The sequence below is a fragment of the Mesocricetus auratus genome, unplaced genomic scaffold (genome assembly GCF_017639785.1).
Source record: "Mesocricetus auratus isolate SY011 unplaced genomic scaffold, BCM_Maur_2.0 Super-Scaffold_15014, whole genome shotgun sequence".
In the NCBI taxonomy this organism is placed as follows: domain Eukaryota; kingdom Metazoa; phylum Chordata; class Mammalia; order Rodentia; family Cricetidae; genus Mesocricetus; species Mesocricetus auratus.
In genome coordinates this window covers 82,485,791-82,502,499 of record NW_024429186.1, presented here as the reverse complement: position 1 = coordinate 82,502,499, position 16,709 = coordinate 82,485,791, and the positions used below count along the sequence as shown (strand labels likewise).

The following is a 16,709-nucleotide window of genomic DNA, read 5'->3' as shown; positions in this document are numbered from 1 at the left end:
TAAACTAGCCCATTTGTTGTTCCCATGTATAGCAACTGGATGTGCCAAGTGCTAGCACTCAGGGTCTTGGTTTCCAGGCAAGGAACAAATGCCGGTGGTGATGGAGCTTTCGTTCTTGATCAGGTGAGGACAGAAATACCACAGCCGTCACCGAAAAACACCTCTAGAACTTCTGTCTGAGCACTGGGAGTTTAAAACAAACAAACAAGCAGGCAAGCAAACAGACAAACAAAAACTAGCCAGAATCTTTGCTCTTGTGTTGTACTGCTGGTATTAAAAAAATGTGAAGCTGGGTACACACGTTTAATCCTAGCACTCTGGAAGCAGAGGCAGATGCATCTCTGTGAGTTTGATGCCAGTCTGGTCTACAGAGTGAGTCCAGGACAGCCAGAGCTATTTAGAGAAACACATCTGTGATCCCAGCACTCAGGAAGCAGAGATAAAAGGATCATGAGTTCAAGGCTAGACTAGGCTATACAAGTTGAGGACACCCTATGTTTCATGAGCTCCTGTAACTCCCACCCCAGAAAAAAAACAAAAAACAAAAAACAACGAAAAACCCAAACAAAACTAAATGACAAAAACAACAAAAGGAACAATTAAGTTAAAAAACTAGATTGGTATTGCTTTTTAATTTTGTGGTCAGTTCACCCATCCTCAATGGAACTCAGCTTAGGTTACTTAGATAGGTACCTGTGAAAACCTAAGAGAAGCAGAAATTAATGCAGAATTTATCTATTCCCTGTGTGTTTTTTCAGGTCTGTTGGAAATTAGTTGTAGAAATGCTGAGAACAAAACAAAAAGGAAGCAGGCCACACTACTTGTTTATTCTTTCATATGGCTACTTTGTATAATTCAATGTAACACACACTTTTAAATTGCCAAAATTTCATCAGTTGGGAAAAGAGGATCAAAACAAATATACCCACTGTCTGCCCATCCCAGAGGTTTCTGGGTCTCCTTTGTTTTCAGGATGATGTAAATACAATGCCTATAAGGGTCTGAGAACACCCATGGTGGTGCCTGCCTGGGTTTGAAAAAGATGTGAGTGCAGTTGCCTACCTGAAACTTCCGCAAACATTTTAAGTATGGGTTTGGCCACCTTCAACATTAGTGTGGTTCCTTCCAACACTCCCCACCACTGCTTAACTGAGGCTAAAATTTTAACGAAGTGTGTATACCAAGCCTGGGGAGGTAGCTTAGTAGGTAAAGTGCTTGCCAGGCATGAAGACCTGAGTTGGATCCCCAGAACCCAGGCTGGGTGGTGTGGCATGTGTCTCTAGCTCCAGCCCTGGGCAGATGAATATGTGTCTGGGGATGTGTGTGACACAGAGATAGGTGTCTCATCGTCCTAATCAATGAGCTCTAGTTCAGTGAGAAACCAGGTCTCACAACAAACAAACAAACAAACAAACAAGGAAAGCATCTGAGGAAGACACTCAGTGTTGATATCTGGTCAGTGTGTGTGTGCCTGTGTGTATGCGTGCATGCGTGTGTCTGTGTGTGCGTGTGTCTGTGTCTGTATGTGAGGTATGTGGTGTCTGGTGTGTGCATGTTCATGCTTGAATGTGTGTGGTCTGTGTGTGTGCATGCCTGCATGTTTGCACATCCTTGTGATTGTGTGTGTGCACACGCGCGTGCGCGTGACTATGGTGTGTGCATAAATGTATGTGTGTGCACAAATGTACGGTGTGCATTTGTGTGATGTGTGTGTTACCTAATGTTTTTTCTTTTGTACATACAACCTTTGCCATTAGTAAATGCTTTCAAGAAAACACAACGAAAAACAAAAACAAAAAAACAAAAAAAAAAGAGCTGGGGTTGGTGGCGCACGCCTTTAATCCCAGCACTTGGGAGGCAGAGGCAGGTGGATCCCTGTGCGTTCGAGGCCAGCCTGGTCTACAAGAGCTAGTTCCAGGACAGCCTCCAAAGCCACAGAGAAACCCTGTCTCGAAAAAAAAAGAAAAAGAAAAAGAAAAAAGAAAAGAAAACACAAATTACCGTCTTGAGACCCCTCATTGAGGAGACATCGAGGAAGGACACGGCTGAGAAGTCAAGGACGAGGCTGTGGAGGCTGACTTTCGGGACGGTGATGTTTACAGGGAGATCGGCGTTCCAGTCTAGCTCGAAGGGCAGGTCTGTGGTGTTGATGGGCTGGTCCAGCTCTGCTATCTGGTTGTTGTCCAGCTCCTCATCGGAGTCTTTAAAGCCGTCCGAGGTGCATATGAACCCTTTCTGCGGAGACAGGCGGTAATGACGCAATGATTCTGACTGAAAATGTGTGTATGTCATGGGTGAGCAGGATGCCTGCAGCTTAGATTCAAGCTGGGTCAGCAACAGGAGTCGTAGATGCTTCGTACCTTTTGCTTTCGATATATTCTTCCCAGGGCAAAAAAAAATTTTTTTCATTAAGGCTGACAAGATGGCTCAGAGGTAAGTGAGCTTGTCACAAGGTCTGAAGACCTGAATTTAATCCCTGAGGCTTACGTGGTGGAGGAAGGAGGGAAAGGGACTCCAAAGGTTGCACTTTGACTCCACGCATATGTATACACACAAATAAATAAATGTAATAAATATGACGCTAACAGATGGAATGTGTTTATCTAGCATTTCATTTAAAGTAATTTGAATTATGCTTTACTAAAAGCTTTTATCCAAAACACATGGAAATGTGGTCAGAAAACTTACAGGTGTCACTTGTATCAGGCCTCGCTTCTGCAGTTTTCGGAGTTTCTTCAAAGCTTTATTGCGCTTGCGTAGAATTCGAAGTGGACTAAAACCAACCTGGAAAGGAAGTCACAGTGTTCAGGGGAGCTGAGCATCCGCTACATACAGAACATGATGATGATGACTAGTTGAGAGGTGCTAAGGGTTCAGGACACAGGAATAACTGAGACAAAATGTTTTAAAATAAAATTGAGATAAAAGATTTAAAAATAATACCAGCAACAATACTGAATCAGGGCTATAGTTTGCTTAGTCTGCATGCAATTATCAAACTTCAAAAACATTCATACAGTCCAGAGTTTGCCCACAAAAGAGCCATAAATGGTTTTAAATTTTATTTGAATCTGTTTGTGTGTGGGCCAACCAAACCCCTAGGGAACTTGATTTTCCTAATCTTAAATTAATCATTATAATTTGGCACAAAGAAGGTCAAAAGCTATGTTTTAAGAATAAATAAAAAGTATTTGTTTTTGTTTTTGTTTTTTGTTTTTTGTCTTTTGAGACAGGATCTCACTGTGCTGGAACTCACTCTGTTCACTAGGTTGACCTCAAATTCACTTTGTCTCCAGAGTGCTGGGATTAAGGAAAAGTTTTTGTCTCTTAACCTTAAAAGACTCATCTTTGGCTTCTTTACCAGAACTAAATACTGATTGTCAATTATATATTGAATCTCCTTCGAGGTGCAGTCAAACATTAAGGGTTTCACTGTTGTTTCTGGGTTGCTACCCCAAGACAGTATATTAAAAACCAGCTACCCAGTACCATGAGGGAGTGTTTTTACTTCACAGCAACTCTAAAAGCATGGGTTCTACCTTGAGTCTCATAGGAAGAGGCTCATTTTCCAACATATTAATGGATCCCTTTAAGATAGTTTGACCTGTGTGTGTGTGTGTGTGTGTGTGTGTGTGTGTGTGTGTGTGTGCGCTCGCGCGCGTGTGTTTAGGAAGGTGGAAGGGAAGGGGCAATGGTTCCTCTATGACTGACAGCAGGCAGTGACAGCTTAGCACAGGGCCTTCAATCCAGGATCACAATTGAACAGCTGCTAGGTTCTCCTTTCATTTTTATACATTGCCATTTTGTTAAAAAAAAAAAAAAAAGGCCTATCCTGGGGCATGCAGACTAAACAGTGGCACAGTTTAGCTTCAACATACAAGAAGGCAATGACCTTCCCATTAAAGAGGAAACATTTCACTCCCAGATAGTCAGAATTTTTTTTGAATCTTACAGCATCAATAAGTTTCTGCTTAAAGAAACCAATGTTTGCAAAGTAGATTGGAGATGGACATCTGAAAATTTTCACTCCTTCTGGCTCATACATCTATAAGACAGAGAAGTACCACAGTTAGGTGAGTCCCACTGCCTTCATTTGACAATATTTTAGCATGTCAAAGACAACAATGGGTCTTTCTTACGTCAGCATAATCTTTTTTATTCTTGTAGATGTTGCTCCTTCCAACATTAGCCAGTGTGCTGCATTTTGGACTGTAAGGAAAAAGGAAAAAAAAAACACCACCCAGAAAGTCATTCTTTCATATGTTAAGTCCAGCATTGATGTTTTTCTAGCTTATTAATACAGGGTAACTTTTCAGAGTTGAAAGACAGGGGAATCCTCATCTCATTAGGGACCCTGGAGTGAAGACACCTTATGTTTGTGTCTTCTAAGTGGTGACTCTCCTTACTACATCACAGTCTACAAGCAACCCAGCAAGACCGTGGCAGTTTAATGCTAAATACAGCTGTGATCGGGTGAGGTAGGGTCCTATGTACTCAATTGTACAAATAAGGATGACTTGTACAAAAAAAAATGACTTGCCCATGTGACCGTTCAGTTTGTGTCTGTATTTGATGGAGCTCAGATATGGAATCCAATAAGGATACAAAGTATGTGAGGAGAAAATAACAGAATGAGCTTTCCTGCTGGTGTGTTCCACTGTTCAAGGAATGACTATAGTAGCAACTTCCGTTTCAGAACCCTCAGTTCCCATTTCTCTTGCAGTTACACTATGGATTCCAGCTAGGCTGAGTGACCACATGGTGGTGATATTACCTGGCATAGACTTAAAAATGACAAAGGCCAGGCTGGAGGAACCCACAAAAACAGCTGATCTGAACAAGGGGGAGCTCATGGACCCCAGACTGATGGCTGGAAACCAGTACAGGACCAACCCAGACCCCCTGAACGTGGGCAGGGGAGGAGGGGAGGGAGAGGAAACTGGGATTGACATGTAAAACAAGCTTGTTTCTAATTTCAATAAGAAATAATAAAAAAATAGAAAATTTAACAATACAAAAAAATCACAAAGACACTTGAACTGAATGGCTTTAAGAGTCAAGAATTGCAAACGTTTGTTGAATTTTGGGGCTGGGGTCTTTGAGGAGTTCACAGATCCAGCACACTCAGTTGACAAAGAAGAGGGAGCCCCTCCCCCAGCTGCATTGGGACTCAGTCTTCTAGGTCCTTCATTTTCCTACTTAACCAGTATAGGGCAACAGAGTCCCATCCTGTACACAGATGAACAGCACAGAGTATGTTTGCTAGTTCTTTAACCTGTATCAAAGCAGGCAGCAGGCCAGCAGCACGTGTCCTCCTTAGACAGGAATCCAGTTCGCGATGATTCTATTGTCCTGCAGGCCTTCAGGTGGAGTGGCTTGAGGGATGCTAGATTTACTTGTTTTTATGTATGTGTATGAATGTCTTACTTGCATGAATGTATGTGTACTACACGCATGACTGCTGTTTGAGGAGGTTAGAAGACGTTATTGGTTTCTCTGGAACTAGAGATGTTGTGGGTGCTGAGAATCTAACCCAGGTCCACTGCAAGAGCAACAAGTGCTATTAACCACTGAGCCCTCCCTCTACTCATGGCCAGTCTTGACAGGCATGCATGTCTAGCAAACATGCCACTTTTCTCTTAGCCACTGACAACTGTTCTTGCTCTTCTAACAGGTCAAGGCCTTGGGGCTGTGCAGAGCTCAGGGAACACTTACAATTGGGTCCTGAACACAATAGTTAGGAGCTGAAATGCCACACTTGCTGCCAGGCCTAATCCAAGTCCCAGGACGATGGCAAAGATGAAGGTCATGATCCAAATTAGCTGTAAGAAGAGAAGACAACACACACGTTGGGGTGTACAGAAGTACAGTGTTGGGGTCCCGAGCTAGAGAAAGCAGGCTGGGCCAAAGGCAGCGGTTGAACGTTCTTATCTCGGTCCAGGGATCAGAGAGCCTAGGAAGGCATATCGCAAGAGGTCGTTTCATTTCTGCTGGCTCAGAGCCGGGCCACAGAAACTCAAGCCCTATAGACACTGTGCTTATTTCTAGTCCATCCCAGAACAGGCTGAAGAAAGGGGATTGACTTGCCATAACAAAACTTCTAGAGCAGCTTACAACTCAGCAAATTAGGACGGGAAGACAGCAATGGTAGAACACCAGCCTAGCCTATGTGAGGCCCTTGATTTGATCCCCAGCACTACAAGAGAAACAAACAACAAACCTCAGCAAATTGATTGGGACAGCCTGCACTGATCTTAGGCTTGCCCTATTGATTTAATTGGTGGGTATTAATCTTTACAAAAACTTGAGCAGACTAAAAGTGGGTTAAAGTTGCATGTGATGACCCATCAGGAACATGAGCTACTTGGATGCAGCTTATTGCTTTATGCTCTTGGAGTACCATAGGGTATGTCAACAAGAATTTTTATACTCAGACTTTGACCCTGATTAAATTATAAAGTCTGCTTTTCAAGCAAGTTGAAAGCAAGTAGGAACTTTCCCCCAAAGAATGGGTGTTTCCAGAAGGAATGTTCAGAATTTACACCCTCCTCTGGTTCTCTGGACACTAACACATCATTTAGCAAAGAGCAGAAACGACATGTACCCTAAAACTCAGGGCACTTCTGCGGTGTTCATCATAACCTGTAAGAGCTTTAATCATGTATCGAAGGAAAGCCCTACACTCGTGTTTTAGGAAGCACTTTATACTTTCAAGAATCCATACATTTATTTATTTTCAGGTTTTCTGAGTGGGTGCATATGCTCATGTGTGTACATGTTTTTGTGTGCCTGCTTGTCTGTTTGCCCAAGGACACCAGAAGAGCCAAATCCCCTAAAACCGAGTTACAGGTGGTTGTGAGTCACCCAACATGGGTGCTGGGAACTGAACTCAGAACTCAGTGTTCTTAACCACCAAGTCATATCTCCAGCCTTGTTTATTAGTTTTGAAATAGGAGCTCATTAAGAAGCTCAGGCTGGCTTCAAACTCTTCCTGCCTCAGTCTCCAGAGTACTGAGATGAAAGGAATCATCTTGGCATTATAATACCACCATCATTTTAAGTTAAAACTCCCAGATAATGAATGGCAGAGCATGCAATTTCAAGATAGGAAATGAACTATGGTTATTGCAACAGATAGCAGAAGCAGAATGTCACAGCATTTACAACATATGCGTCTTAAATCAGCATTAAGCTACCATTCTGATTTTTCATTTTCTCAAATACCGTTGTATCTACTTACACAATCATATTTGTCCTTTTTCCACAATCTGCCTATTTCAGCAAACTGCATCAGCATTCCCTTCAAGTTTCCAAGAGCCAAAGCAGCCAGGACAGACTGTGAGAGGCACAAACAACAGAAGCTTTCTTGAGTTAATACCATAAACCATGTAGAAGCAAAGGTGAAGGCCACAGACAAGTGTCTTAGTCGGCCTCAGAGTATATCAAAAGACACACCCCTTTCTGGTGCTCGGTGCTCGATGGACCAGGGTTGGGACTCTGACTTGTTTCCCTACGTGAGATTGTCCCCATCCCAGTGACAAGAGTTGAACAGATCTTTGTGACTGTGCCATAAATGAGCTGATGGTGCTTACAGTAGATATCCTGTGATAGAGAGACAGATCCTACATGTGAACCCTTGAATAAGTTGTTTTCAAGCAAAGCCTGTTGAACCTGTCCATTTAAACAAAGACATAGGGGTTGCCTTTGGGGATAACAACTATCAAACTGTTTTATAAAAGGAAGCTAATGATCAAAGAATGCTTAACAAATTCCCGAGGCAGGCTCCAAGACCAGCCAGACCACAGCTGCCCTATTTCCAGAGCATGCTACGGTGAATGTGTATAGGAGGGGCTTAGCAATTAGTCACTGAATGAGTGGATGGACCAATGCATTTATAATTCCCAATCTAGGAGTGACAGTCCACAGCATGGCCTCCTAAAAAGTCCCGACACTGACACAGTTGAGGGTCTTGAGTTGTTAACTCAGCCTGCCACATAGCACTCATCATTTCTGGTATTTGACATACCATAATTAGTTTTCTCGGGAGCTGTTCCAGTTAATTAAAAAAAAATGCTAAATAGTGACGTATGCCCGGGCTCACTTAGGTCACAGCACAACAGCAGGCAGGACCCTTCCCTATCTACTCTTCAGTTGGCTCCATTCTGAGTGCACAGCAACCAAAGGAAACCAAACAGGGCTTTCACTGTCCTGTCTTGAGGATGGTTTACCAGGATCAGGTATTTTAATCTTCACAAATATTCTTATTTTAATATCTACTTGGTTCATTTGATTCACTGTGAGAGTAGAGATCACCATTTAGAAGAAATAAGTCTTAAGTAACATTAAAAAGTGGGGGGTGGAGAGATGTCTCAGTGGTTAAGAGCACTGGCTGCTCTTCCAGAGGACCTGGGTTCGATTCCCAACACCTACAGAATGGCTCACCACCATCTGTAATTCCAGTTCCAGGGCAATCCGATGCCCTCTTCTGACCTCCAGAGACATTGCATGCGTGTGGTAAAGAGCTATTCAGACAGACAAAACTACCCATGCTCATAAAATGAAGATAAAAATTAAAAAATAAAGTATGTACAAATGAACACCATTTTAAAAAAAAAGACTAAAACTGGTGATGTACTTAACAGTGTTTTTCTAGTGTCAATGTCCTGGTTTTGTTACTGTAATACAGATGTGAGTTGTCATTTCCGTGGTGGCTGGTGAATGATACACTTTACTATTCAGTAGGCTTCCTTGTTTTTTAAGAGCTCAGAAATATTCAAATGTCTGCCCAGAGACACGGTACTTTCCATTAGGCATTTTCCCCAGCATTGTTCCATAGAAAAACAATTTGAGATAATTTATATATGCAGCAGAATACTCAAAGCACAGAGAAACGTGGGAGAGTGATTTTAGAGTCTGTGGATATGTGGGAAGCTTTGGCACATATTCAGCAGAGGTCTTGCTACTGGCTGCTCTGACCTTGTAGGACAGAAGCAGTCATGACTTAGCAACACGGAGGTGCTACAGATGCATTTGTACAGGGTTTACCCCTGGGTTCTCTATCGCAGTTGCTTTCATTCTAGACAAGGTCCTTGAGCACAAGTTATTCAAAAGACAGAGACAATTTTAAGTAGTGAGTGTTTCTTCAGAATCTCCACAGTGATGTGGGCAGGTAGAACCCGCATATACATATGGAAGAAGCCCATGGGTCCTCTTTTCTATATAGAGGAGAACATGTGGATTTGTCTTTATTGAGATATGCATTTTTAAAAAAATTTCTTTACTGGTGATGTCTTGACTTCTATCATGACATTTGTTTTGAAGCTAAGGATTTTGGTGTGTGGAAGACATGGTTTTGGCAAATAGTGCTCTGTACTGTTTGGAGACAGATTCAGCCAATATAGTTCTTAGGAATAGAGGTGAATACACATTTCAGCTCTCACCCAACACGGAAGAAGGACCCAGATAGCAAACAATAGACACCTCTATTTCCTTTGCAGTCAGAGTGTAATGGAATGCTTGGATAATAATAGTAATGACTTTTATTGACGGTCTTAGTGACCCGGGTTAAGTATTCCATGTGTGTTACATGATTTATTGCCACAGCTACTTTGTGTAGCAGGTGCTATTCCATCCCCATTTTACATGTGGAGGGCTTGGGGTGCAGACAGGTTAAGTCATTGACCTCAAGCCACAGTTAGTAAGTGACAGAGCTAAGATTGGAAGATGGTTCTGATCCACTTATGCACTCCTTTGAGGTCCTATTAATACCTCCAGAGAGCAATGAGCTTGTATTTACCACCATCTGCTTTCACCGAGGCTCTGTGGTTTCCAGGACACTGGGTCTACTTACAAGTATTAAATGAAACAAAAGCAGTTACAAACAAACCTTGAGGGTAAGAGGTGAGTTCTATGTCTGGCTGTTTACTCCCATCCTACAAGCTGACGGTGTTGGTTTTGGAGTCAAACCAAACTCCTTCAAGCTGCAGGGCACGTTCCCAGGAACAGGTGTGGAGCTGGTAGCACCACTCTCTACCTTAGATAGAGGGCCTGATGATCTAACCCTGTTAGAAAACCTTCACTTGTCAGTCTAGGTTGAAACTGCAATGCCAGAGTGCCTCCCTGCTTAAACATTAATTACTCTCTGCTCTCTGCACCAGCAGACAGTAGAGTAGATAACGCGATTTGGGCATCTGCATTCCTGACATTCTAAAAGGCTGCCAGGAGAAAGGAAATCTTGGTCCATTCAGTGTTGACTAAGGAGAATATCTGAGAGTTTGTCATGAACTCATTTCCCCTAGCATAGTTTGTGTTTTCAGAATTTGGGAGTTAGATTTAACAACCCAAGGAGAGAGATGTTGTCCCCCAGAGAGAGGAGAATTACCTTCTGTAGTGGCTGCAGAAGAAATCCGATGGCAACAATGACAATGAGCACGATGACAGCTGAGAGGAGCCCTGCAATCTGTGAGGATGAAATAGATCTCATGGCAGCTGCTGCTCCCTCGCCACAGGCGAGGTCTCCCCGGCACAGCGGCCACAGGCGAGGTCTCCCCGGCACAGCGGCCACAGGGCTTGGGTCTCCCTGGCACAGCGGCCACAGGCGAGGTCTCCCCGGCACAGAGGCCACAGGGCTTGGGTCTCCCTGGCACAGCGGCCACAGGGCTTGGGTCTCCCCGGCACCAACGCTCTGCTGGCTCTGTGTCCAGGATGCTAGAGTACCTGTGTCTTGCCTCCTGTGCTCTCCTGAACCCCTGATCTGGAAAGGGCTGTGCTCCCTGCAAATCCTTTGAATGCTCCAGTGAATATGTTGCTCACTCCCAAGGCGATCAACTCCTGCGGAAGGCAAGGCAAGAAGCTTTTCCTAAAACGGTCTTTCTCAGAAGAATATTAGGTGTGTGAAATACTGTGTATCTAATTAGACCCCGCTAGGCTTACCTGATTGCCATCTATCGGATAATCATATTTGAGGGAATAGACACTAGCAACTGAAAAGGCCACTGCAAAGCCGACAATCGCAATTCCAAAGCTGTCTCCTATGGTGTCTTGAAAAACTTGCACACTGGGTGTAATAGGGGGCTGAAATCTGAAATTGAAAACAAGCAAAGCTACATGTCACCAACTTGTTCAGAAACCCAAACGATTATTGAGCAAAAAAAAAAAAAAAAGAAAGAAAAATGAATGAAGCAATCTGCACTGAGTTGTGTCTTTCTTTGAAGTGTGACCTAAAGGACTTTGTTCCTTTGAAAAGTTTGGAATTCCCTGTTTACTGTTGTGATGCTTGGATTGATGAAAGGTATCAATGCAGCCTGACTATGATGGTGAGAAGGACATTATCTGGCCAGTGCACTCAGAGTATGGTGTGGACCCACTTTCCCCTTCAGGCAAATATCTTAGATGCCACCTGTTGTCACGATGGGTTTCAGCATTGATCTCAGTGCCCTCAATACTTATCCATGGCTGAAGCCTCTTTGAACAAATATGATTTTGGGACAAGGAAAGTAAAAATCTTCTTCCTGTTAGTGACAGCAGCTTTTCATTGACAGCTGTGAGAGGTGGGCCTTACCCTGTGCTCTGGGGAGCGGCCAGGCTGCTCCACACCCACACAGAAGCAGCTTTAGGTCTAAGTTGGTAAGTGCTCAGAGATCAGTGTGCCTTGCAAGGGTTCTTCTGTGTTTATGCTCATAATCTCAAGCAGCTAAGTATGTTTGCCAGTTGTATTATAAAAGCTGCGTGTCTCAAACAACATCAAGGCACTAAAATGCTCAGCTCCTTCAGCATCTGCTTCAGACCTGAGGCTTTTTGGAGGTGCATAACTGGATCCAGTCAAATGAGTCTGAATTATTGTTTCATCTTTCATATCTCTGATAGTACACACTGGGCTGTAGTCTTGATAAAGCATTATTATTCCATGGAAGTTAGAAAGGTGGATTGGGATTTAGGTTTTTAAAATGAACCTGAAAGCAGAGGTACAATTCAATATTGCATTTTGTATCAAGATAAATAGGAACCTCTCCTTATTATAATTTTGCTTTTGCTTTGACTTCTGAGCATTACAGTGTGGTATGATGGAGTTTATCAGCCAAAGACTCCATTCCTTAGCTCTACTTTTCCTGAGCCTGGTTCATCATTTGTCAAATGGAACAATAATACTGTACTCTTCTCTTCATGGTTATGTGGGAAGGCCAACTAAATAGTGATTGTGAGCACTGCACGCCATGAGATACAACTTGCCTGCTGACCATGCCTGTAAGACACCTCTGGAAGCCAACACAGCCTCCGCATCGTTCCTTCACTGCTCACGCCACTCCCCTTGGGTCGTGCTAATTGCACACATTTAGCGTGGGTGTGTGACTCCCCAAAAATAAATCCCTAAAGCAGCATGTGCATTAGTAGCAAACTAGCAAGAACTAATAATCACTACCTTCAGTAATTGTGGCAGAATATTATTACCAGGTGTGTGACTTTTGTTTATGCTGCCCTTGTCTAACTCTGTGAAGCTGTGCTACCGCGCCTGTCTAACTCTGTGAAGCTGTGTTACCGTGCCTGTCTACAACTCCTGGTGGTTCTAATGAAGACCTGAATGGCCAATAGCAAGGCAGGATCACGACAGGCGGGCTGGCAGGCAGAGAGTGCAGAGAGAAGGAGAAATGAGGCAGACGGGAGCTAGGAGAGAATGAGGAAAGGAGGACATGGGGGGAGGGGAGGCAGCCACCCAGACAGCACAGAGTAAGAAGGAAAGAAAGAGACACACACAGAAGAAAGATGAAAACCCAGAGACAGAAGGTAGATGGTATCGCTTAAGTAAAGCTGACCAGAAGTCAAGCATTCATAACTAAGCCTCTGTGTGTGTGATTTATTGGGGGCTGGGTGGGAGGCCCCCAAAAGAGAAAAAAAAACATCATACTACACGTAATAGTCTATTTGCAGTCAACAGAGATTTAAAGTGCTCACTTGGCTTTTTAGAAAAAGATGGAATGTATCAAGACACCTGTTGTGATTTGTGTTTCATTTAGGTGCTAAATCAGCAAGTGGCAATGTTTGAACTTGAAATAGAAGTTGTGCATTTAACATGTCACATGCATAAACCCACTTAATACTGCCAGGATCTCTACCATTTTTTAGTACCCTTCACAACCAAGTGCATGGAGTAGCAGTCTAGTGAATTCGCCCGAGGACGGGAGGTATGTCTGAAGTCAGCCCCTAGACTGCGGCACTAGGCAGATGTACTTGGTCACTCTACCTCTCTGGAGAACGAATGGTTAATAAGCATGTGCTACAATCCCCCCCACACACCTGGGGGGGAAAGTACATGCAATTTAATATATTTACTAAATAAGGGCTATCGCTCAGTGATCTCGCCCGTCAGTTATTCTCAAAACATTCTACTTCTGACTAGCTCCCCTTTGATTTTTGCATTTGTTTATTTTCTGATGGAGTTTATGTCTCTAAGACATTTAAGTGAAGTGCAATCCCTTGAAAAAGTGCAGGCTGGGAAGAAACCCAGAGACAAACTTTCCCAGTCTTGTTTCTCACAATTTCTTAATTAAGTGAGACACATGAAGATATGTCAATAAATACATGTAGCATATCTGTATAAAAATGTCGCTTTAAAAGCCACACATATATCTGCTTTTAAAAGAATTAAGCTAAGCCGGGAGGTGGTGGCTTAATCCAGCAAGCAGATCTATGTGAGTTCAAGGTCAGCCTGGTCTACAGAGTGAGTTCCAGGACAGCCAGAGCTACACAGAGGAAATCCTATCTCAAAAAACAAAAAACAAAGCAGAACAAAAAATTTCAACTGTATTAAGATAGATATAGTGACTATATATAATTTCTATAAATATCAAATACTTGTTAAACCTAGAGAAAGGAAAATCATCTTTTATTTATTTTAACTAGAGAAAGCTTTCCTTGGTAAAGTTGAAGGCAACTAATACTGTCTGTGGTTCGAGGTCAGAGGGAGAAGAAAACATAAACCCAGGCTCCCTCTCAGTCCGCTAAGTGTGTGGCGTACACGCTCAGACCCCTGTATCCCGGCGTCCCACCTGTGTGGCCAAGCCGAAGGGCACAGTGAGCTGCCTGGTGTGCCTTCTGCGTGTCTCTTGGAAGTCTGGAACTTGGCTTGGGTGACCTCAGACAAAGCATTGCATATCGTTTATAGTTGATGTCTCTTTATAAGGAGACGTGGTTCAGTCTTTTGAACTTTTCCTAATTTTCATTTTTGTATTTTATAAAGGTGTGTGTGTACCGTCTGGATGCAGATGTCCATGGAGGTCACAGGAGAATGTCACATACCCTGGAAGTAGAATTATAATAGGCGGTTGCAGGCCGCCATGTGTGGCTGAGAGCTGAACCCAGATTCTCTGGAAGAGCAGTGAGTGATCTTAACTGCTGAACCATTGCTCTAGCCCCAGTTTTCACTGTTTTTGAGTCCTGACAGCTTGGTTTGTGAGTTTTTCTCCTAGGAGACTCTTTCTAAGTGTCATGAACCCTGGCATTCTTTTTGACTGCTTGTCCAGAGAGAGAGGGCGTCAGGACTTCTCAAGGGGATTGTCTGATTCTTAAAATTGCTGTTGCTTTCTTCACTGATTGTGGAAGATGCCAGCATTGATGATACACTTACCCTAGACTCATGTTCCCAACCACAGCCACGCCAAACCTCTGTTCAAAATTACAGCCGTATGATATGCCTGTTGCAATCACAGTCTGCAAAGTTCCAAATTGCCCAAATTAGAATGTGAGGTGCAACTAAGGCTCACTTTGAAAACAGCATCATTGTCCCAAACTCAAACCTGCTTGCTGCCTCGCCTGGCAATCTGAGTCTGATCCTTGAGATCCACTCGGTAGAACCCCTGCAAGTTTGTCTTGCCCTCCTCATATACCCAACCCCAAATGAATAGGTACATGTAACAAAAGGCTAAAAAAACTAATAGCCTTTAGCTTATGCCTAGGTACCCCCCTTTTTTTTGATACAGGTTTTTTTTCTGTGTACTTTTGTAGACCAGGCTGGCCTCAAACTCACAGAGATCCACCTGAGTGCTGAGATTAAAGGCGTGCACCACCACCATGTTGCTTGGCCTAGATACCTTTTAAGAAGCATCAAGGCAATTCTAATTTGCATGGACATCACAGCTCAAGCTTGAAGAGTTTTTTATAGCCTGGCTTTGGAGGGCTAGCTGCTCTTCCTTGGAAAGAATAAACCCAGATAATGGGAAGGAACTGGTAAATTCTGATGAAGAGAAATCCACACTAAATATTAAACCCAGAAATGAGAGCTAGGGCCTGCTTCACAGCAACCTGGGGTCCAGATGGTTTTCTCTACTTAAAACTAGGTTAAGAACAACAGTCAATACCATAATGAGTTCGATGGGGATAGGCACAGGAAGCTTGCTTTTGAAGCGCTGGTTGATTTCTTTAACAATAAATACAACCACTAGAATAATCACAGATGTCACGAGGTCTGCGATGTTAGTCTTCTCAATTTGTGTGAAGACCGACTCCAAGACCTGCCATTAGAAACACAGATTCACCAAAGTCCTGTGTGAATTAGTAATTCAAACACATTTCCCCCAAACAGATTTAAACAGACATTAAGACAAAAGACTGGCACATAGCCACAATTTTTCTGTGTTCAGCTGCTGTCGACCATGAGCCCTCAAACTGCAGGGTCTGCCCTGGAGACACAATGAGGGTGAATTAGCACTGCAGGAAACACTGCTTTGGGGATGTGTCTAAAAAGATCCTTAGCCTGCCGGGCAGTGGTGGCGCATGCCTTTAATCCCAGCACTCGGGAGGCAGAGGCAGGCAGATCTCTGTGAGTTAGAGGCCGGGCTGGACAGACAGCCTCCAAAACAATACAGAGAAACCCTGTCTCGTCAAACCAAAAAAAAAAAAAAAAAAAAAAAAAAAAGATCCTTAGCCAGTATCAAATTTTGCAGGGTATTTTCATGGTTTTACAGTGGATCTACTCTGGCCCTAGGTGTCATTGGTTTTTTGTTTGTTTGTTTTGTTTACAGTACTGCAGGTTGAACCGAATCTAAGGTCTCACCAACACTAGGCAATAGTTTTTTTTTTTTAATTTCATAGAATTTGCTACTATTCTGTCCAAGAAGTCATTTCTAATTTCTGAGTGTTTTTGTTTGGTTTTTAAGTACATCCTTTCACAACACAGAACTTCTCTGGGTCACAGGAAAAAATGCCTGCACTATGCAGAGTCTACTTCTTGAAGGAAGTTGGTTTGTATACCCATAGGCCTAAGACAGCTCAAGCAAACCCAAGCTGGATTTCATGCACAGCCCAGTTCTGGAATACTTGTGTGTGGGAGTGAGGGTGTTCGGAACAGGTGCTGCTTCAGAACCCCAAAGACTGCCCTTCAAGAAGGACTGAAGATACAACCTACTGAGAAACTAGTAGGTGTCACTGTTTTGTACTGCATTGATTCACTGGGCCCCAACAGTGTCATTCATGCTAAATGCCACACAACCAAACCGGCATTGTAAGGGAGCAGGTGATTCCCAAGCAATGGTTCCCCCCCCCACAAAAGGAGTACCCAGTCTGTAATGGCCTACTAGGGTACTAGGGCAGTTGTTTGTGTCTGCTTTAAACCGTGCTGGGATGGGGCTTAGGAAGGAGAGTAGTTGGAAGTGGCCAGCCAAGAACCAATCAGGTTTCTGTTTACTTCTGCTTGATTCTCACCTTATAAAGCTCACTGT

The 16,709-nt window shown here is 43.3% G+C and overlaps 1 protein-coding gene across 1 annotated transcript in view; it reads right to left on the bottom strand.

Moving 5' to 3' along the window:
• Positions 1–16,709, bottom strand: part of Slc26a3 (solute carrier family 26 member 3) — a 38,767-nt gene that overhangs the window by 7,584 nt on the left and 14,474 nt on the right. Inside the window, exons 7-17 of the mRNA XM_013117815.2 lie at positions 15,351–15,503; positions 14,621–14,703; positions 10,933–11,080; positions 10,717–10,830; positions 10,382–10,459; positions 7,241–7,336; positions 5,716–5,822; positions 4,140–4,209; positions 3,953–4,045; positions 2,689–2,784; positions 2,002–2,235 (exon numbers count right to left, since the gene is read on the bottom strand). Of these exons, the coding sequence (XP_012973269.1) occupies positions 2,002–2,235; positions 2,689–2,784; positions 3,953–4,045; positions 4,140–4,209; positions 5,716–5,822; positions 7,241–7,336; positions 10,382–10,459; positions 10,717–10,830; positions 10,933–11,080; positions 14,621–14,703; positions 15,351–15,503 (1,272 nt within the window). The remainder of the gene's footprint in view (positions 1–2,001; positions 2,236–2,688; positions 2,785–3,952; positions 4,046–4,139; positions 4,210–5,715; positions 5,823–7,240; positions 7,337–10,381; positions 10,460–10,716; positions 10,831–10,932; positions 11,081–14,620; positions 14,704–15,350; positions 15,504–16,709) is intronic.